Source organism: Scaptodrosophila lebanonensis, unplaced genomic scaffold, assembly GCF_003285725.1.
Source record: "Scaptodrosophila lebanonensis strain 11010-0011.00,11010-0021.00 unplaced genomic scaffold, SlebRS2 tig00000001-arrow-pilon, whole genome shotgun sequence".
Taxonomy (NCBI): domain Eukaryota; kingdom Metazoa; phylum Arthropoda; class Insecta; order Diptera; family Drosophilidae; genus Scaptodrosophila; species Scaptodrosophila lebanonensis.
In genome coordinates this window covers 22,356,987-22,377,953 of record NW_022060529.1, presented here as the reverse complement: position 1 = coordinate 22,377,953, position 20,967 = coordinate 22,356,987, and the positions used below count along the sequence as shown (strand labels likewise).

Sequence of the window (20,967 nt, the reverse complement as noted above, 5' to 3'; positions counted from 1 at the left end):
GCCACATTTGGTATTTTTTGATATAATTATTTCTTGATATGTTGGCAATACGAAGTAGTCATAGTGTCGTTGAGAAAACAACCGGCAATTTGTTATAAATTATCCGTGTGCTGTTGGTGTGTATATATTCCATATACTGAGTAAGTGATTTAAAATACGCAACAATAAATGCGTCACAATAATAAACGTGCGGGCTTATTCATTAGTCAGTGAATAGCAAGAAATTTTCAGCTGCAATGCATAGATTGTGAGCGCCATGTTGTCGACACGACCACATTTCATTGTACATTTTTATTGTACTGCGCATTAAAAAGAGGCACATAGTGGATTCCACTTTTGGTCATAACTTTTCTGGTATAGCCGTTGCACATACACGGATGTGCACAGATTCATGTATGTATAGTGGCATTGATTGAAGAATTAAAGGTCTAGAACTTGAAATTTGTCAATCGCATGCCACCAAAGAAATGCTTTAACAGCGACACAAATGGGACGCGACGCTGATGACGTAATTTTTTTCATGGGTGAGACGTCGAATGGAACAGCGGCGTTGCCAGGCAAAAGTCAAGTGCGCAATCAGTTCAAATTTAAAATCCATGGAAAGTGCAATATTTTTTATGGACATGCCTAAGCGGTGCTCCGCAAAAATTCCGTAAAATTACCAACATTGGCATTAAGGCCATTTTTTGACCCTTATCAAGCAGCAGCTGATAAGCTAACGGTGGTGGTGCCGCCTTCGTTAACGTCTATCAAACCTATCGGCCTGTAGATAAGCTTTAAAGGTTTCAACAGGTAGTGCGGCTTTGTATTTGGTCTTTCAGATAAGACGCATTGTAATACAATTCAGTTGGGTTCTGCATCAGCATTGTTATCTTCATGTACTACATAATTTCAAGGCTCGCACTTTTCTGAATTATCTGTAATTTCATAGTAATTTTTTGTTAAATTAGCACACAAGAGTATTAAGAGCGCACAATATAATTTGTAATATATATTCGAATTCAAAATGTGTACTGAAAACACACATGGGAACGACGAGCTATGTGCATACAAACATAAGCATGATTGTGCTTAACGTTCGCTTCATTCAAATTACTCAATTAAATGACAATTGCACACAATTGACGCGCAAACAGTTTCCGCTCTCCTCCTGTTCAACAACGTTGCTTGGGCATGCGTCATGCCGTGGCTGCAATGGGCAAGCACGTATGTATATATCTACGTATATTCATGCATATGCATACATATATAGTCATGTAGGTAATTGCAATTGCCATTGCAATAGTAACTTCAATTGTCGTATAGTTGTCAAACGCATAAACAGCATAATTAAGTGTTGTCACGTGTTGGCGCCAGCCACGCATCTGAACAGTTGTCATATTAATAAAATCAACGATTTTCAATGATGGATTTATGTACATACAAACATAAAATATTTGTTGCAAATGAATTTTTACTTTGCTAAAATCATGCTTATCAGCGTGTTATCAGCGATTTAATCGTTTGTTTGATAAGTGCAAACACGTTCTGGGCTTTTTTACGACGACTTTAATGTTTTTCAAACCTAACGCATACATCTCAGTTGTGGCACACCTGGTAACATTCAAAATAACACCAAGTTGGCAACACTGTCGTCACTAAATTCACCATATATACTCCCTTGGCCTTTAGTTAGCTCTTTTGCGCTCATCCGCAGTTGTGGCGCATGAAACTACACACAGATTTACACTCACTTATACAGATACAGAACAAACTGTGTGCAACATTTGCCGTCACTTTTAGTCGTTCGCTTTTCATTCGTTGGTAGTCGTCGTTGTCGTTTCGAGTGAATCGAATGTAAGTAACAATCTGCATTAGTAATATGGGGCGATTGAAGAAATATGTATAATTTTAAAAACTCGCAGTACCCCATGCAAAAGCACGTGCAACAAAAATATATGTAGCGGTTTCTATTGATTTTACCATATGTAAAATTCTAATAACATATCAGTCGCATTTGTGAAAAAAACTTCTATACGCTTCCATAAGCGATCGATAAAAATACTACGCAAAAAGACGAAAAAGTTGAAATTGTGCAAAAATATGCCCGCCGTGCATGGGTGTTAGTGTATCTCTGTGTCTTTATGTGACTATATAAATGTGTTTGGGAGAGATTCGTTCGTAGCTTCGTATTTCTCATGCGTTCGTTTGGACGGTTGCTGATGACTTATAGGCAGCGGGCACGGTCGTGGTAAGAGCGGCACATGCTGAAGCAATGTTCGCTTGTGCGACGTGTGCTGTGCCTGTCTGGCTGCTTGGCGTTTTGGTCGTCAACCGCTTTTTGGGCTTCGGTTAGCGGCAAATAAATATCTACATATGTATGTATGTATATGTACTCTTATACATGCACACATCTGTATGTACGTACATACATATACATATACGTTGTATGTGTTCATATTTTGTGTGTGTGTTAACTTTGTACCTTTTCAATTTGGCACGGGCCATAAGCACATTTACATTCCTGAAGGCATATTTAATGAACAATAATTTGCTTCTGACCAACTTTCATACCGAGTTTTAATAAATGTACCAACATTTGTCAACTAAAATTGGTCGACAAATTTTCAGCCTTTAATTTTTTTTATTGGTTTTTCTGTGTCGTACAACTCACCACGGTTGCGACGGGCACATGCGGTTACGTCTGTCTCAATTCAACACAGAATTTTCGCTCTTTCTCTCATTGAGTGTGTGCTTCGTTCTCGCGCGCTTATTTTTATACTTTTGTTGCGCACCTCATACGCCGCCCGCTCGTACGTGCCGACACACTTGCTTCGCCACAGTAATAACTTACTAACGGACAATGCAGATGAAGCTGCACTCAATTGATACATATTGCAAGCTACAGGTATAACTTATAGCGTTGCTTCACTGTGCCTTTACTTTGCATCGGAATTTCTGCTACCTACACAATACACTGCCATCGTCATGGGGCCGGTGTGGTGTATTTCATTTAGCCGCCCGGTGTGTTGAGTTTATGCATATACATATGTATGTAGACACACATGAATACAAATACAAAGATTTGCAGTTGCCATCATCGTAAAATTTTACAAACGGTTTCGAATTTTATTTGCCGTTATCCCAATGCTTAGACCGTACGACTTGGCCACTATTGGCCATTATTGTTCTGTTGTTTTATGTGTCTAGTTGTTGCCTCTTGAAGTGGCTGCTATGCGACACAATGTTCATGCAGTAATGACGCATACAGCTGGTATTTGGAATATACTTCTCCATCGAATAACGTACATAAATGTGTACATATGTATGTGTGTATGCCCATATGTACTTATATGTATGCTTGCTTGTGTGACTATATGCAGGGAGTGGCAAGCGTGGCCACACTGATTGATGCGCTGCTAAAGGCACAAACAAAAGGGTTTTTTGGACAGGTCCACTATGTTGCTACCTGATGTACATCAGTATATACATATGTAGTATATTTATACGTTATGCTCTGATTATTTTTTTGGCAATCACTGTATTTACCGCGGCGCCACACAAAGTCGATTGACCCAAAAACGCGCGGCGCCATCAAAGAAATGTTTAAATGTTTGTCAAAAACCACAGCCAGACAGACAGGCAGGCCAAGAACTCTCCCACATGGCTTAAGGGTCAATGTTTTTTATTGCGATCCCGCTGCCTTCTCTTTCTCTTAATTTTCATCATTGTTTTTACCGTATCGCTCTCGTTCTTGATCGATGAGAGCGCGTGGGTGATTGAGCTTGTATATTCAAATTAGCCGGCAAATAATTTTTCAAGTTTCTTCTCTACACTTCAAATTTTTCAATGAATAATTTTAAGTATTTGCTGTGGTATCACTACTAGAATGTGAGTCGAGATGAGAGATGAGACTGCTGAAAGCTTCGTCGCTCGTGGCGGTCAGTAATCTCGATATGATTTCGTCTGGGTGTGTTTCTCTCGCCCCAGGTGCGTTTGTGTGTGAGTGTGGGAATTTTTCTTACCACACCACACATGCACAATTTTGTTTCACTCTCTTTCATTTCAAACTTTTATTCATAGTTTATTTTTAACCTTGTCGTCAATGTGTGTGCATTCCGATATTTTTCCATTTCATTTGGTTGCTTTTTTATGCTTCTCTGCATACATACAAATGAACATACATTTATACATACATATGTAAGTACATATGTATGTACAAGTATGTGCATATTTCCGTCGATATGTTGTAAAATTCTTGATAATGTATCTGTTGTGGATATGTGTAAGCTTCAGGGCTACGTTTGATAGATTCGGAAACTTAAATAAGGCGTACAAAATATTCTTATAGAAGCTCTTAAGTTACACTCTCTCATGACAGACATCCGGAGAGGCATGGCAGACAGCAGCTTTTAAACCCCCAGGGCATACATATTTTAGTAACAGTTCGTCAGGGCATCGGGTGTTCGTAAACAAACCTTACCATTATGTTCATGTTCAAGGCAAAATATTTACCCTATGGATACTTGCATACATATATGAGCTGTTATGTCTGTATGTTTGTGGTGTGTGTAGTATGAAAAATGCTGTGATAAATTTCAAATTGCGTGAATCTTGTGTGCCCTTTTATACGTTTGTATATCAGCAGCACTCAACGACAGTGCATACGAACCTACATACATATGTGCATATGTATGTATATATATATATATGTACATAGGTATTTGACATTGACATGCAACGCCACATTCACAATGGTTTTGTTTTCTATGTCACCGGCACTTTGCACACAGACACAATTTACATCCATTACAAATGTTCACTCTTCCTTCCCAATGTCCTATTAAATTAGCTTCCGTTGCGTATGAGTTATTACTTTATTTCACTCAATTGCAAAACAAGCAGTAACAAGGCCCCATGAGGTAGTTGTATGCGTAATGCGCAGCGCTTATTCAAAGGCACGTGTAATAATTTCCAGTTTGTTTATTTGCACATACGAGTATATATATATATATATATATACATGTATATACATACATATTAATACATTTGTGCTTTTTTCTTCAAACTCATATGCTAATCACATACAAATACTGTTTCACAGTCATACCTTCTTAAAATTGCAAACAAATATTTTTGTTATTATTTTCGTTTTGAACTGACACGTATTCGAATAATGAAAGTGACGTAAACGATAAGTTTGTAACTTTATGTTATGTTTTTGTCGCTGAAAACGAGTTAGTCACAAATTTCTTACATCTATCTTGAAGAACAATTTTAGCGCAAATTTCAATGTTGCATATCATTATTTATTTGTTTATTTAAATGGGTTATTAAGGGTCAACAACAACTAACTCGCCTGTTGCTAAAACAAACTCCACCTAATTTGACAAACAAAATATTGAACATACATTTTAATACAATACATGCATGGCAGTGTAAAAACTAGTAGTAAAAGCTACATACATACATATCCATAAAGAGTTTTTAAAAGCTGATCAAACACATGAAGTATCTGCTTAACCATTAAAAGGAGCACTTTGATTGCGTCTTTATTTAATTGGGCTTTATATTTAAATTTACTTATCAATATATATTTATGATTGATTACTTCCATAAAAGCCCGCTTGTCAACCTCTAAAATCGTTCGTAACTGTAGCTGTTGAATGATACATATTTTATCAGCAAAAAGCAACATTGTAAAAAAAATTGCCATGAGCCCTTTTTATTGGCTTTTAAAATAATACGCTTAATATAAAATACAAATACACCCGTATACATATATGTACATAGGAAACGGCAAACTCCCACATACATGAGTTATAAGCCAGTTAATATACGGAGTGAGGACAGCAAGCGGGAATACTGTAGATGTGTGTTGTGTAAACGGAACGAGTTAGCATTGGGTGCCTATTTGGCTGCCTGTAGTATAAAAGGAGCAACTCTTTGTTCGTCACCACTGGCGCTTATTTTATTTATAATTTTTCAATGTACACATAAAAGGTTTTGCAACATTGCTGTTGCCTCTGAGTTTTCATCACCCCCTTTGGGTTAACCCACACACAAACAAGCACATGCTCGAGGACAGTTTATTGATTTCATGGGCGGTATAATCATCATCGTCATCATCACTTTCACATATGTCTGTGTATATGGATGTGTGGCCAGGCTGTGAATGCCATCGGATAAGCCGCACATCATCGCGCTTGACCCCCATTTCCACCCGTTTCTATAAACGTACATATTCCTGTCTGGACAGGATGTATTCAATACCGTGACTCTTTCTTGTTATAAACAAAATGCATATAGCCCAAAGCTTATGCTTGCATAGGTCAGAGCTTGAAATTGTATAACGAAAATGAGCCATAGGTGTCTCTTTAATTTTGATTGTTAACTGATTCGAATATCAAGTAAAAGTGGTTCTAAATTAAAACAATAATTGAAAAAAAAAGAAGAAAAAAACAAAAAAGGAATGCTAAATTCGAGGGGGTTCAACTCTTTAATACCCTGTCCCCACATAAATAAAAAAAAGGTATCACAAAAAATACAAACTCATACTTTCTTGGACTTTGTAGAATCTGGAAACCAAGTTTTCCTATTATAGCTCTTGTACTTTCTGAGATCCCCACGATACGGCGATATCGACTCGGTTTGTCATTCTGATCAGGAGTGTATATACTTTTTGAGGTCTGCCGCGTCTCCTTATGAGTGTTTCATACATTCACACTTAACTACAGGGTAAAAAACATCAAGTGATATGCCTGTGCATCATGATCTATATAAGTAGGATGGCGTATACGCAAAGCTAGATAGCAAGCTTGCCATCAATCTGCCATCTTCCATCCCCACTATCGATATTGTAACTACTCTCAGACATTTGCCATGCACTTTGACGTTGAATGATTTCTACCCAATTTTGCTTTGATGGGAAACAGTGTGAACCTTGAACCGCACACGTGTATGTATGTATGTACATAGCATCATTTTGCCATATGGCAGCAGGTTGCTCTTGTTGTCTGCACACCAGTCAGCCAGTCAATAAGCCATCAAGCTTTCCAGCCTTTCAATATGGCACAACATTGAAATTGTCAAATGAAATGTCAAGAAGATTCTATACAATCAACATTCATATTGAGCGACTCAGCAATCTCAATGCCAGATGGCTGTTCCTTTATTATTATTGTTCCTTATACCAATTTAAATTGTATTAATCTTTTTTCCATTCGTATGTATGTGTTCAGTACATAATTCAAAATATTTGATAATCTGGTTGGAATTGTGCTGAGATTTAAAAACAATAACACACTACAATATAGGAGTGTGTCCATTTGCATTACTTAGAACAGTTTTCTTTTAGAAAACTTGTTTGAGGCTCTGAGCTCTTATTCCGTTATGTAAAAATACTCCTCTTTGGCCATGTTAAAGAATGCATTCGCTTCGTTTCGTGTATTAGCCAGCCATTCTTCACTTGACCCATTTAACCTTAGTCTAATATTAGACTATTTATATGTTGCCATCGTCACTGGCGCCCCCTGATCGTGCCCCTCGAAGTTACACATGTGTATGTGAGGTTTCGAGCTATTTATATAGCTAAAAAGATGAGAAGAGATGAGTTTAGGGAAATACATTTGACTGTCCCTCTGACTAATAGGCTGGCTGACAGTCAAAAAGGTGTTATAGCAATTTGAAAGTGACGAATAATTTAACTATATTCTTTCTGTAGTTGCTAATGGTGCGACGCATAAAAATAGATTTTTATAACCCCTTGCGCCATATAGTACTTATATATTTTCATATGTGTTGGTGTGCCCTCTTTGGCAAGGATTTATAAAAACAAGGACGTTCAATTGGCGCCTCGGTTTTTCGATGGCTTTTGATATTTCCTCCAACTATCCAAAAGTTCCCATTCACAAAAGCGTCCAAATTCTAGCGTATTTATAATTCGAATTTTCTAAATTTCATGGCCAATTCTTCTCGAAATCCATTGATTTTCAATTCAGTATGATAAGAAAAGGTTCCGGGGATTTTAAAAATACTTTGAGTAAACAATTACAAGTCAAAATTAACTCTAAAACATAAAAGCAAAACATTGTGCCAAGTTATCTTGTTTCTGTCACCACCAATAGCAAAATTTAGATGTATTTATAACTTTGATTCCAATGTGAAAATCATTTTTATTGATTTAGTGGAATGACTTAAGTCCATATCAACAAAGCTTTGGACAGCAGAAAATCCCAAAAAATAAACCTGCAAAATTGCAAAATAAATTCGATTCAAATGCAGTTTGTTGTTGTTAAACTGGCTGCTGCTTGAGATTCAAAATGCTCATTGTGATGTCCTGCCTGCTGTCTGTTGCTAGCTTTCAGGCGCTGCCTATCTGTGCATCTCTATATGAATACATACGTATGTATACATATACTATATGCCTGCACACAAATTTACGACCACTTTGCCATCACACACTTCAGATGGAGTTCAAAATACTCATTTATTGGATGCAGTATGAACACGTTCAGGGCTTATTCATACTTACATACTAAGTATATGTATGTGAGTGTGTGTGTTACCCAAGTGAATGACATGCAATGATGTCGTGGCCGTTGTGTGCGTGAGTGCCTGTGTGCCATATTTTAAAGTTTTTTAAAATTGTATTTCTCAAATCCAATTACCTGTCAACACAATTTAAGTGTAATGCGATGTATACTTTTATTCGTAAATCAGGAAATGCTGTTAATCAACCTGTGGAAAGCTTACAAATTTATGTGTGTGATTCTGCAGCAAATGTCAGATACGCAGACCATTGGCTGATAAACAACCTCATTGCAACTAATAGAATATTTTGCAATGCCAATAAAAATGTCTTCTATTTGTTTTTAAATGTGCCCAGATATGTGACTTAACTTTTCAGTTTATCATATTGCCAAAATAATAATAACCTAATATGTAACTAAATATAATCATTAGCAATTTTTATAAAAATTTTGCGAAGCTTGCACAGTGGCGGACTCGGCTAGTTTTTTTTGTCATCAACTTATGACAACCTTGACGTAAACGTATTAGCCTATATACTTTTTTGCGCGCTCGCTTCGTGCATTTTTATTATATACCTCTTCATTCCCTTGCCCTTCCCCCTCGTTTCTGTCTATGGCAAAGTGTTCAATTGAGCGACTCCTTCTTCCATCAATAATTTGCCGTTTTCGTTTTTCAAATGTCGAAGTGCTCGGAGGGAATTTGTTGAAGGCAAAAATAATTAAACTAGTGACTTTTCTGCCGAGGGCGTGACTAGCATTGATTTTATTTTGCTTTTGCTTCTGTTTGCAAGCGGCTTAAAAAACTTGGCCACTTGTTGTTAGCATCGTCCAAATTCTTTAAGGCATTATACGCACATTTGTTTTACTGTTTTCGGCCTTAATTTATGCATATTGTAATTTAGGCTAATTACAAGGGAATGCATAATTGTGTGCGAGTTAATTAGGAGCATGCACACACATACGCAAACATACATATACCAACAAGAGTACAGCTGTGTATGTTTCCAACTACGTATCCACTGATACGGGTATATTTCCTTTGTTATTTATTTAAAATACAGTTAATATATATTATGCCAATATTTTCAATTAATTTATAGTCAAGGTATAAAATAAATCGCACTCATGATTATAATCATATGTCAAAAAAATATGCCCTAATTCGTGTGCTATGTACGATATTAGTTCTCTATCACCGAACATTTTGATGGAAACTCAACTCTCATATAAGACTTTTATAAAGCGTAACTTATTAATATTTTCCCAAAATTGTAAAATTCGCATTGTCAAATCAAAGTAAACTTTAAAATACAAATTTGGTGCACATTTGTAAGAGAAATTCATTCATTCTGTAATTAAATAAATGAAACTTCAAGTACATATTAACTTTTCTGGGCTATAATGTTTGAGCATTTAACAAACTCTTATAATTTCCCACTGCCGCTTTTTATATTTTTAGTCGCTTGTGGCTTTCTGATTTGTGTATTTGTGCGCTACGTTTTTGCATAGTATACTTTCAGGCGGCAGCTGTTTGCACTCATGTACTGCACGGCGTATACTTAACGTGCTATTGTTAACTCACGTCTGTGTTACACACATGCGCACTAACAACACGAACAACTTGTTGTAGCTGAAAGGCTGCCGCCTACCCAGAGTATGGTTCCAGCCCATCGGCAAGAATCAAATGAAAAAAGGAAAAAAATACCCAACAACAAGTTCGTAACGCGCAGCTGCTATCTCGAATTCTGAGTTTTTGCTGGCCCCTAAACTGCGCAACTTGGCGCCTTTGTCGCGTACATGCCTGCCCATCTGCCTGCTTGCCTTCGTCCTGCGTGGCGTTGCGTAGCCTTTATGCTATTTCGCACTTGCCAAGCGCTTTCAGTTGAACTTCGAACCTTTTCAGTAACACTTCATCAACGGTAGAGAGCAGGCAGCAGTCTTCTGTCCCGCAACAGCTTCTCGTATTCTATCAGCTCATGTCTATATGTGTTTATACGTATGTACTTATATATGTGTGTACATTAATACAAGCAACAATCTAAAATTTGCTTAGCTTGGGCAGCCGTGAAGTGGTGTGCAGTGCAAGAATTCTGGCTAAAAAGTAGAAACAATACAACAAACACTAACAACTGAACGTAAGCAAATATATTTTTGGGGTAAAACACAATGCAAAAAAAAACCAATTTGCTAAGCGTGAAATTTCAATGTTTGCCAACTGTAATTGCGTTTGTGTGTGTGTGTGTGTGTGTGTGGACGCAATGTTCATCAACACGCTCAAGTCAAATACAATTGCAGCTCGCTGAGAAAAGTTTTTGTGCACAGGCTTCATTTTAATGCGATTTTCAAGAGTTTGTTACGCTCTCTTTTGCTTTCCTTATTATGTTGCTATCCCCCCTATCCCGCTGTACATGAAATATTTACCTAACTTATTGGAAAACTTTTGCCTAGACTTAAAGAATTTGTGTTGCTTAATCGTGTTGAAGTTATTCTGTGCTACGTTTTAATTAAGTTTGATTTACAGAGTTCGTTTAAATATATTTTCTCGTCCTTAATTTGAAGTTGATTGTTTCAAATGCCAGCGCTAATATTATGCTTGAGAAACTGCTTCAAAACCGAACATTAAACGAGCAGGGGCAACAACGTAATCATCATTGCTTTAATCATCATTGTATGTACTTAGACTCGTCTCTCACATAAAGAGTCCACGAACCGCAATAAAATATGTAAATTTCATTTCATGCCAACTTCCATTGCCTGCTTGCTTTTGTTGGTAGCCAACGTTCGTTTAGTCGTCTTCTTAATTCTGGCATTTGCCTTTAGCGCTTTTTTCGACTTCGGTCTCTACTACTCTACTTCAACTTGTGCTCTGGCATATTTGCAATGCAAACAACAATTGGACAAATTGTAGGCGGACAAAGGCGAATGAAAATGGCGTGCAAACCAATGAAGTTATTGCTTCAAGTGTACCGGCCAAATTATAATGAACTTCGAGTATATGAAAAGTTTACCTTTTATTAGGATTTCGGTGACGTCTTGCTAATTTTTCTTTTAGCTTGTCTTTATATTTGAATTCAAGTCACAACAATTGGTTTTTATGAACCTAATTTAACTTGTTTTTACATGTAATATGCAGCTGACCAACGCTATTGAGTAGACAAATTTCCTTTGGGTTGAAAAACCACACACCCACAGACTTACACCATATATGCATGGATCTGCCACACATTGTCAACCAAATTCTGTCATAATATTATACTCTTTATGGCATAAGGCATGTTCACTTTTATTTATGTATGTGTGCTGTTTGCAAGAGCGGCGCGTTGGCGTATTAATTCCACACAAATTAAACGGGGGTGGTGGCCTGTTCGCACATAAATATTCAGTTGGAATAAACATGTGCATGTTGCCTTTTCGCTGGAATTATCTTGGTTCACACTATGATTTAAATATATATGAGTATTTATATTTTGCAGAAACTTCTATTCGTTTTATTATGTCTGAAATCTTTCATGGGACATTTTTGGCAAAATTTATACTTTTCAAAACTGTTGACATAAATTGGATTTCAACTAATCATCACAGCAATTAATAAGAATATTCAATATTAAATAGAGATGTCCATCGCTTTAGTGGGAAGCATTGGATGTTTGGAGTAAGAGCTTTGAAAGTGTATTAGGGTTTAACAGTATGTGCGGCTCATATTGAATCCATATTTGTGCTTATTTAACATCCCAAATTTAATTAAATGACAGTGAAAAATCGAACTAGATATAAATAATATGTTACGAAGAAGGTGTGCGGCGCACGCATAGATGAATATTTGCATTTTATTTTAGCTGCTGCTGCATTTGCAAGGTCAGCATGCGGCACAATTGTGACCTTCACAGGTACAGGTAAAGTAAAATGCCATAACACAGGCTGACATTTCAAGTGCAAGAGGCAATGGCATATAATAGCGATAGTTTCAGTTTTGGCCAGCCAATATATATGTGTGTATGTATAGTACATACATATTATATATGTGTATGAGTGATACATATACAAATGACCATAACGGTGCATGAGTTTGGAATTTTCCACGCATGATCTAAACATGCCTTTGATATTGTGCAGCATTCTGTAAAGTGCATCAAGCGTATGTTCCGTCGTCTGATTAGGAGGGTAGCGTAGAGCTGACAGTACACGTCGGTGTATTTCGATAGATGCGTTGTGGCATATGGACATAAATTCCCATGGCTAATATGCGTCAAGAAATATTTCAACCAATATTTAACCAAAAATTTGTACAGATTTTGTATTCCATTCCGACGAGAGATGAAATATAACATACATATATTGAATGCGCTTTTATTCAAATTTATCAACTTCCGTTCTTGCTAAGAATTGAAAGCCACCATCTTATAGTACATATAAGATTAACACATATGAATATCATTTGAATATTTGTATCTTTCTTTTAATTTTATTTGGTTGAAGGCCTAAATTTAAGCATTATTTGCAAATTGAACTACAGAAACATTTTAATTCCAATTTAATAGATTCAAATATGTATTATTAAATAGGCTTCATTTTCTTACATTTAGATCGCGCTTTTAGAATTTAGAATTTGCATTTACTATCCCATTGACAATCCGTTAGTGACCTTTATAGGCTAGTTAGTGTACATTCTACCAATTTAATTGAGTGCCGTTACTGTCTCACCTTTGATTGCACCTCTGTAAGCTCTTTTTCTTGTTTCTTTGTTAGATAGTATGTATGTTCGTGTGTATTTCTCTCTTTTCTAATTTTAATTAAGTTTTTCTTTCCCCACCCACACACACCGAGCGGGTGCACAGTTGACCGCATTACTCACACTGATATATATGTACGAGTACGTAAATATCTTATATACTTACATACATATAACGCCAAATTTTCACACTTAACATCGTTTTTCTTGGCGTGTGCCATTCGCTGTTGTGTTGTTTGTTTTTAGTTCGGGTTCTCTATGTACATTGTAAATGATTTGCTAATTACATTTGACCTTAACACAAACAATCGTATATATACTATGCATCGAGAATTTCCCAGCGCATTAAAATCACATCGCAACAATCTACGCATCCCACACACGTTCAATGGCCAATGTCAAGCAGCTGGCCCGATATAAGAGATGGCTGACGAGCAGCAATAATAATGATGACGAAGCTGACAATACTTAAGAATGACCAAACAAAAGCACTAATGAATTATTTATTGTTTTGTGCCTTGACAGACGTCGAAATGAAAGCCCGTACTATGTACTATATATATATATTCTGAGTTATTGCAATCACTTTAAAATTCTCTATTGGGCAAAGCAATATTTCGTTAAAATTGTTGCCAGGCAATGTCTCCCCATCACACCCCCTTTATCTGACTAGTAACAGAGTTCATAGAAGCGCATTTACAGCCCAATGCACCTGTGCGTAAATTGAACTAGTAATTGGTTATCATCCAGGCCCGCTGTCTGTCCATGCAGAAATATTAATTGGGACTTGTTAACACTATAGTACTAGCATTAGCTTCAATTAAATGACAAATTTTTAATTGATCCTTTCGCTGATTTTATTCTTTGCAGATAGTAAGTCACACTGTGAGCGACGCGTTCCGTTGTAGATTCCTCTTACGTTAATTAATCTCTCTGCTGTCTATCAACTGCGTGTGGAGAAAGTGCGTGGCCAGACTCACATACACTGACACACACAAACACCAACACACATATTCAGTTTTTTTCGTCAGTTCACTGAAAGCAAAAACAAATCAATAACAAAATGTCTACAGTCGATAAGGAGGAATTGGTCCAGAAGGCAAAACTTGCCGAACAATCGGAACGGTAAGGAAAAAAAAAAACAAGAAGTCAAGTTTTAAACAGGGGCACTAACTAATCAAAAACATACTTTGCCCCAAATAGTTATGATGACATGGCCCAAGCCATGAAATCAGTCACAGAGACCGGCGTGGAACTATCAAATGAGGAAAGAAATCTGCTCTCCGTTGCCTACAAAAATGTGGTTGGTGCACGCAGGTAGGTAGACTACTGCATGACGCCCAATCCAATAAACTATAGCACTTTTATTGTGCGTTATACATAATTTCCACAGATCATCGTGGCGCGTTATTTCCTCCATTGAGCAAAAAACCGAAGCATCCGCCAGAAAACAACAGCTCGCCCGCGAGTACAGAGAGCGTGTGGAGAAGGAGCTTAGAGAAATTTGTTATGAAGTTTTGGTAAGTTGGCTATTTTAAAAATACATATGCTTAGTAAATTATATTAAATTATATTTACACTAAGCCAGCAATTTAAAATTGATAACAGATATTCGGTTAACCCCACCTTCTCCTTTATACTTAAGTATGATGGGGCTCGACACCTCCTTTTGGGTGTTAGCTACACGGGTTTTTTTTATCTATTTAGGAAAGAAACTTATTTTATAAAAAGAGCCCACTCTCCTGATTTTTTAAGCCTAATTCGAATTTTTTTACATACAAGTATATGCATGAGTCAAATGTGCAATGTTGTAACTATGTATAGTATAATAAAATGCGTCTGCATCCACGGGTGATGTGTAAACTATCCGTTGCCATTAGCCCTAAGCACGTCATGGCCTTTCATTGTCTTTCAGACTGAGTCTGTGGGTGGTGCGGCGCTGTCGGTGCCTATCAATGTCTTGAGCTTTGTCTTGTCGCTTTATTAGCAAGCAATTACAAACTTGTCAGAGTCATAGCAGCAGCAGCGGCAGCAATGGCCAAAGCCACACACTGCGCATGTTTGAAGCTTGCCAAGCAACAACAGCTTGTGCTCATAAAATAAATGCCTCGTAGCCTGTCTACACTTTTATAGAGGGTGAGATGTCTGGCTCTTGTAATTATATTGCCGAGCTGAGCTGAGCTGAACAGAGCAGAGCAGTGTAAAAGTTTGTTTTACCTTTTGTGTACAAATTTAACGTGTTGACGACGCTGGCGGGGATTACTCGTAAGTAGGCACATCGTACCCACACTCACACTACACGCACACATACTGCGCGAGAGAGACATGCGAGAGACGTATTCTTACTTGTACATTCATTTATGTACAAATGTGTATTATATGTATGTACTACATACATACATATATACTTAATACAGCGAGGCCGCCCACGACAAGCCAGCTGCCATTAGGTGCTACTTTGAAGTTGCCTAGCTGACTGGCTGACTGAGCGACTAGTCTGCCTCTCTTGGTTGTTGCCAACGTCGATGTAATGCCCAGGATTTGTTGTGTGTGTGCAGCAAATTGTATTACAATCAATAAATCTATTTTTAAACTGAAATTTTCCATTTAAACGTACCCTACTCCCCGGTCTGCTGTCGATGCGTCCAATATGATGTTGTGGCATATACTCGTATATGGGCAAACCTTTCTCTTCTGTTTTTTGTGTTGCAACATAATCATCTTCAATTAAGACCAGCCGACTTGTTTAGAAAATTTATCAATGTCATTTTAATTAAATTTTTACCTCAGCTTGCTATTATGCACCTACAAAAGGCCATCGGGCTGAAAGTGCAAAGAACCATGATAGGACAAGTAAGAATACTGTATTTGTTGCTGTTGTTAATGCAACAAGAACGTTAGCTAGCAGTAAGCGCACAAAAATCAATTTCCGTCGATAAGCGAATTGCGGAAACGTCCCTTAATCGCATAAGAGGCACACCTCATTCAGCCCATGTCTGTCGGCTATGGCTTGCCCAAAGTTTTTGAAACACTCACCATGGTAGCAGACTTTTGGCGCTTTAGGCGCGCATTATATGTTTTAAAATAAACTAATGAGCAACGAGCGTGTCGTGCGTGAAACTGTTGACAGGGCATCCGGGAGTTTGCGTGCGTGCATGCATACAAAAAAAATCAATACCACTTTGAACTCCAATCATGTGTAAAGGCGTATATATGTGTCAAAAGGTTTACTGAAATTCAATTTCGCCCCAGACAGGCAATTCTTAAGCAAATGCTAAAGAGGCAAACATTGCAATACATATAAACAAGAGCAAGTTTGCTGTGTTTGCTACCTGCCTATTAATAGCATCCACTGCTTGTTAAGTCAGCGGTTTTATCAAAATTTGGGTTCTTTGAGCAAAGATAGCTGGCTTAAAAAGTTTAAAACCAGGACAGAGGCCACGTCACAAAGTATATACTAAATAGCAGTCCCCACGCAAAAGAATGCTGCTTATTCGAGACAAATTTATGTAATTGAAAAAGTGTAACATTAAATCTTAGATCCCCTTTGTTTATATCCTCTTTTAAATTAAATTGAAAACCATACAACATAGCTTTTTATTATTATTATTGGTGAGTTATTAAATTGTTACATTATAATTTAAAATTCAAAATGTAATGAGTATTTTTAGTTTGTATTATCAACCCTAAATTTATTGAGTGAACCCATTTAGTATATTTAGGTAAAAGGTACATTTAAGGTTATTAAAAGGTAATTTTGTTTAAGGCTAAACTTATTCACTGTACATTCCCCATACATAATATACTTTATACATAAGTGTACATGTTGTTGTTTCCCTTCTTGTTGACGCACACATATTGTTGGCACTTTACTGCCGCTGTTGAAAGAGGCATGTTGGTGTAACAGGTTGTGTGCAGAAGGTGGAGGCTTAAAAAATATTTGCCTTTATTACATTAAAAGAGAGTTGCTCGCATTTAAAATAAAGCAACTTTAACAGTTTTGGAGGCTAGATAACTACAACCCGTTTAATCATAGACTAATTTGCACTCAATGCATTAGTCTATTTCATGCCCGGGCTACAAAACAAGATTTTCTAAATATTCACATATAGCTATACATATAATTGAATTGAATTTTTGAATTGATTTGAATTTTTGATTTTTCTTTTTGCAGGGACTTCTGGACAAATATCTTATTCCAAAAGCCAGCAATCCAGAGAGCAAGGTTTTCTATCTCAAGATGAAGGGAGATTATTACAGGTATTTAGCTGAGGTGGCCACAGGAGACGCCCGCAACAGTAAGTATCGCTCAAGCCGAATTTGCGTAAATAGTGATCGCAACTTGAATATATTAGTTACATATACAACAAATATAAATATATTACAATTGTAAACGAAATTCTTCCGTGTAGCTGTCGTTGACGACTCCCAAACCGCATACCAGGATGCATTTGATATAAGCAAGGGTAAAATGCAGCCAACACATCCAATCCGCTTGGGTCTTGCACTTAACTTCTCAGTCTTCTATTATGAGATTTTGAACTCTCCAGACAAAGCTTGCCAATTGGCCAAACAGGTTAATACATAACTAAAAATGACTGAGCAGAAAATGGTGGCAAGCAAATGCAAACATGAAAAATTAATAAGCGAAAGCGAAGCGATAACATTTTAATTCACTATCGAAATTCTATAGTTTTTTAAGTCTAATTACCATAAATTACGGACCCTATCATTAGAGTGTTTAACTAATTGTGTACATTTGTTTCTTTTAATTTATTTTTCTATGCATCAAAAACAAACGAAATCACCCAAATTTATAATACGTTAAGCTGTCGTTGAGGACTCGAAAAAAGCCTATCAGGAGGCATTCGATATTGCTAAGGCCAAAATGCAGCCAACACACCCAATCAGATTAGGTCTTGCACTCAACTTTTCCGTCTTCTATTACGAAATTATCAATTCACCAGCGAGGGCTTGTCATTTAGCTAAACAGGTTCAGTTACTTATACAAATGTCATTTATTGTTCAATTTAATTGTTGTTTGTTATCACTTTAATATATTGAATTTTCTTGCCCAACTCTTTGTCATGTATATATATATATTAAAGAAACGCTTCCTGCAATAATAACAACTTACAGTGATCTTCGTAAAATGCCCGGCATGTGCCAACTAATTTCCAAATAATAATCGTATATGTGTTCTACTAACTTGTCTGCCCCTTACTGATTAATGCAGCACTCGTCTCTCTACCTTGCTGGTGAAATTTATTTTTGGTATTGTACAAGAACATGCTTTAACCTCTAGGCATATACATATATTTTTTGAGTTTCAGTTTGCCACAATCAAACAAAACACACCTCATACACAGACAAACAGATTTTGCTTTTTAATAAAGTATATTCCAACGAACCAGATCATGGCGTTAAGCTAAATTATACTCATATACTCGTCTATATGTATGAATAGTATGTATAGTATGTATGTATATGTAAGTATATAAATTACTAAAAAAAAAAACAAAAAAAAAAACCAAAACTTTTGATGTTTTCTTTCTAATTGAATTGAACTGCTTTTCTTTACCTGGTCAAACCAGTTTGCATTTGTCTTGTCAGATTTTTGCCCAAACTTCCTTCATATATACACTTACTAATGCACACTTTGATTTTTCGCGACCCACACAGGCATTCGATGATGCGATAGCCGAGCTGGATACACTCAATGAGGACTCATACAAAGACTCAACACTCATCATGCAATTGTTGAGAGATAACCTGACTCTCTGGACCTCCGATACCCAGGGTGATGGGGACGAGCCACAGGAGGGTGGTGACAACTAACCAAACAACTAAAATGTTTCCTTTTTGACTATGCAAATATTATTCAGTAATACAAAAACAAAAGCAAGAAATATGATAAAATCTTTAAAATCGAAAATACCAGGCAGCAGCAGCAGTAACAGCAATAACAACAGCAATGCAACATACAGCAGAATGCAAAGTCAGCTCGACGATTATGATTATGACTATGATGATGTCGATGCTCGTGATGATGCTGATCATGAAACTGAAGAGGAATCGGATTAAGACAGTACTATTACCTACAATTTATACAGCAAATTGAAGCATACAACAAACAACAAGCAAAAAGCAAAAAGTAACAACACTCAACACAAATTGATATATTAAAGCGCATATTGTAAAAAGAAAAACCTACAGCGAGCCGACAAATGTCAAGTTTGGAGCAAACAGTGGCTGGTCACACGCCTCCAAAATGGTGTTGTTTGTAGTCACGGTTTGCTTTCACATGCAAATAGAGTTTTCTTTGCTACTAATATTCTCTTATAAATAAATGCATAGCTACGATTTAACTTGCTAAGTAAAAAAGAAAGATAAAGTCAAAACCAAAACAAATTACAAACAATCTAAAAATTAAAGCAACAACAACAAAAGCAAAAGCTGCATATTTAGGAAAGCAACAACTAGAAGAAGAACAAGAACGTTAAATTTATGTTTGCGCAGTTTTGATTGTACAGACAAACATCTTTCAGTTCTTCAATTCGTGCCCTAAAAGTAATATTATTTATGATGATGTTTTAACGAAGGCAATTCATTTTGGAACAAAATTTTAAATATTAACAATAATAAGCTACAAACTACAGCTCTACATTAACAATAATAAACACCGTAGTCAGAAAGTTGATTCTTTTTTGTTTTTGCAGCATTGTTAAAGCAAATGAAAACAACATGAGCAACATTAACAGCAACAACAACAAAAGCTGCGCATTCACTTCAGTCAACAATTTTGTACAATTATTATTATTATTATTTCGTCAATTGGTTTACGTTTCAGTTAACTCTGTATAATTATAATGATTAATTTTCGTCAAAATGAACAACTACAACCACAACAACAAGAACCAAAAGAAACAAATTATATATCATTTGTAATTCTTTTTCTAAATAATAAAAATACAAAACCGAAAACCAAACATTTTTATTTTTTACCCAAAAATATGTTTTGTATTGTTTTTTATTACATTTTGTTAATGCCACACACAGGGTTGCATTTGGACAGTAGATGGTTGACCAAAATGCGCAAAAGGCTTATGGAATATACATACATATGTACTATACGTTGCTTTTGTTTGAGATAATGTACGCTATATAATCATGTGTTGAGAAAATTGGTCGTGCTATTTTTTATACATAAATGTCTTGCTTAAATGTTAAATAACGATTTCGTTCTTTTCTTGGTATGATTATGCAATACATATAAACAAATCCCTTGAAATTCGTGTACAAGTATATTATGAGCAACATTTTTCTTGTGAAGCAAATACATTATTAAAATGGTGTAAATTAAAGCATAAAACATTACAACAACAACTAAATAAATAATACATTTTGTGTGAAATATTTAAATGTGCACAGAAGCTACATAATATCGGAAGAATCACACGAAATAACTTGAAAATAAAACTCTGTACGACATTTACAACAACATGAGCAAGAGCAAGATCACAAGAATATTTCACTCATTCATTATGTACATTGCAATATGCAAGAACCTCCAAAATTTGCGTAGCAAGCTTTTAGGCACGAGTTTTATTGTGCGCGCAAATGAAAGCAGAATCGAAGGGACAGAACGTCTTTGATTTATAGTATGTATGTACGTTGTGCAAGATAAATGTTTTTAAGTCAATTGTTTTGAAGATAGTCCTCAATTGT

At 36.3% G+C, this 20,967-nt stretch overlaps 1 protein-coding gene across 3 annotated transcripts; it reads left to right on the top strand.

Annotated features, from left to right (window-relative positions):
- Positions 1 to 49: 49 nt before the first annotated feature.
- LOC115619989 (14-3-3 protein zeta) lies at positions 50 to 20,135 on the top strand. Of its 3 annotated transcripts, none has more exons than XM_030513062.1 (7): positions 50 to 140; positions 14,110 to 14,364; positions 14,443 to 14,556; positions 14,633 to 14,759; positions 17,414 to 17,537; positions 18,069 to 18,232; positions 18,922 to 20,135. In XM_030513062.1, the coding sequence occupies exons 2-7, from the start codon at positions 14,303 to 14,305 to the stop codon at positions 19,075 to 19,077; spliced, it is 747 nt and encodes a 248-aa protein (XP_030368922.1). In that variant the 5' UTR covers positions 50 to 140; positions 14,110 to 14,302; the 3' UTR covers positions 19,078 to 20,135. The 3 variants fall into 3 exon arrangements, with proteins under 3 accessions (XP_030368922.1, XP_030368920.1, XP_030368921.1); XM_030513060.1 differs by lacking the exon at positions 18,069 to 18,232 and adding an exon at positions 17,652 to 17,815; XM_030513061.1 differs by lacking the exons at positions 50 to 140; positions 18,069 to 18,232 and adding exons at positions 1,723 to 1,836; positions 17,652 to 17,815.
- The last annotated feature ends 832 nt before the right edge of the window (positions 20,136 to 20,967 follow it).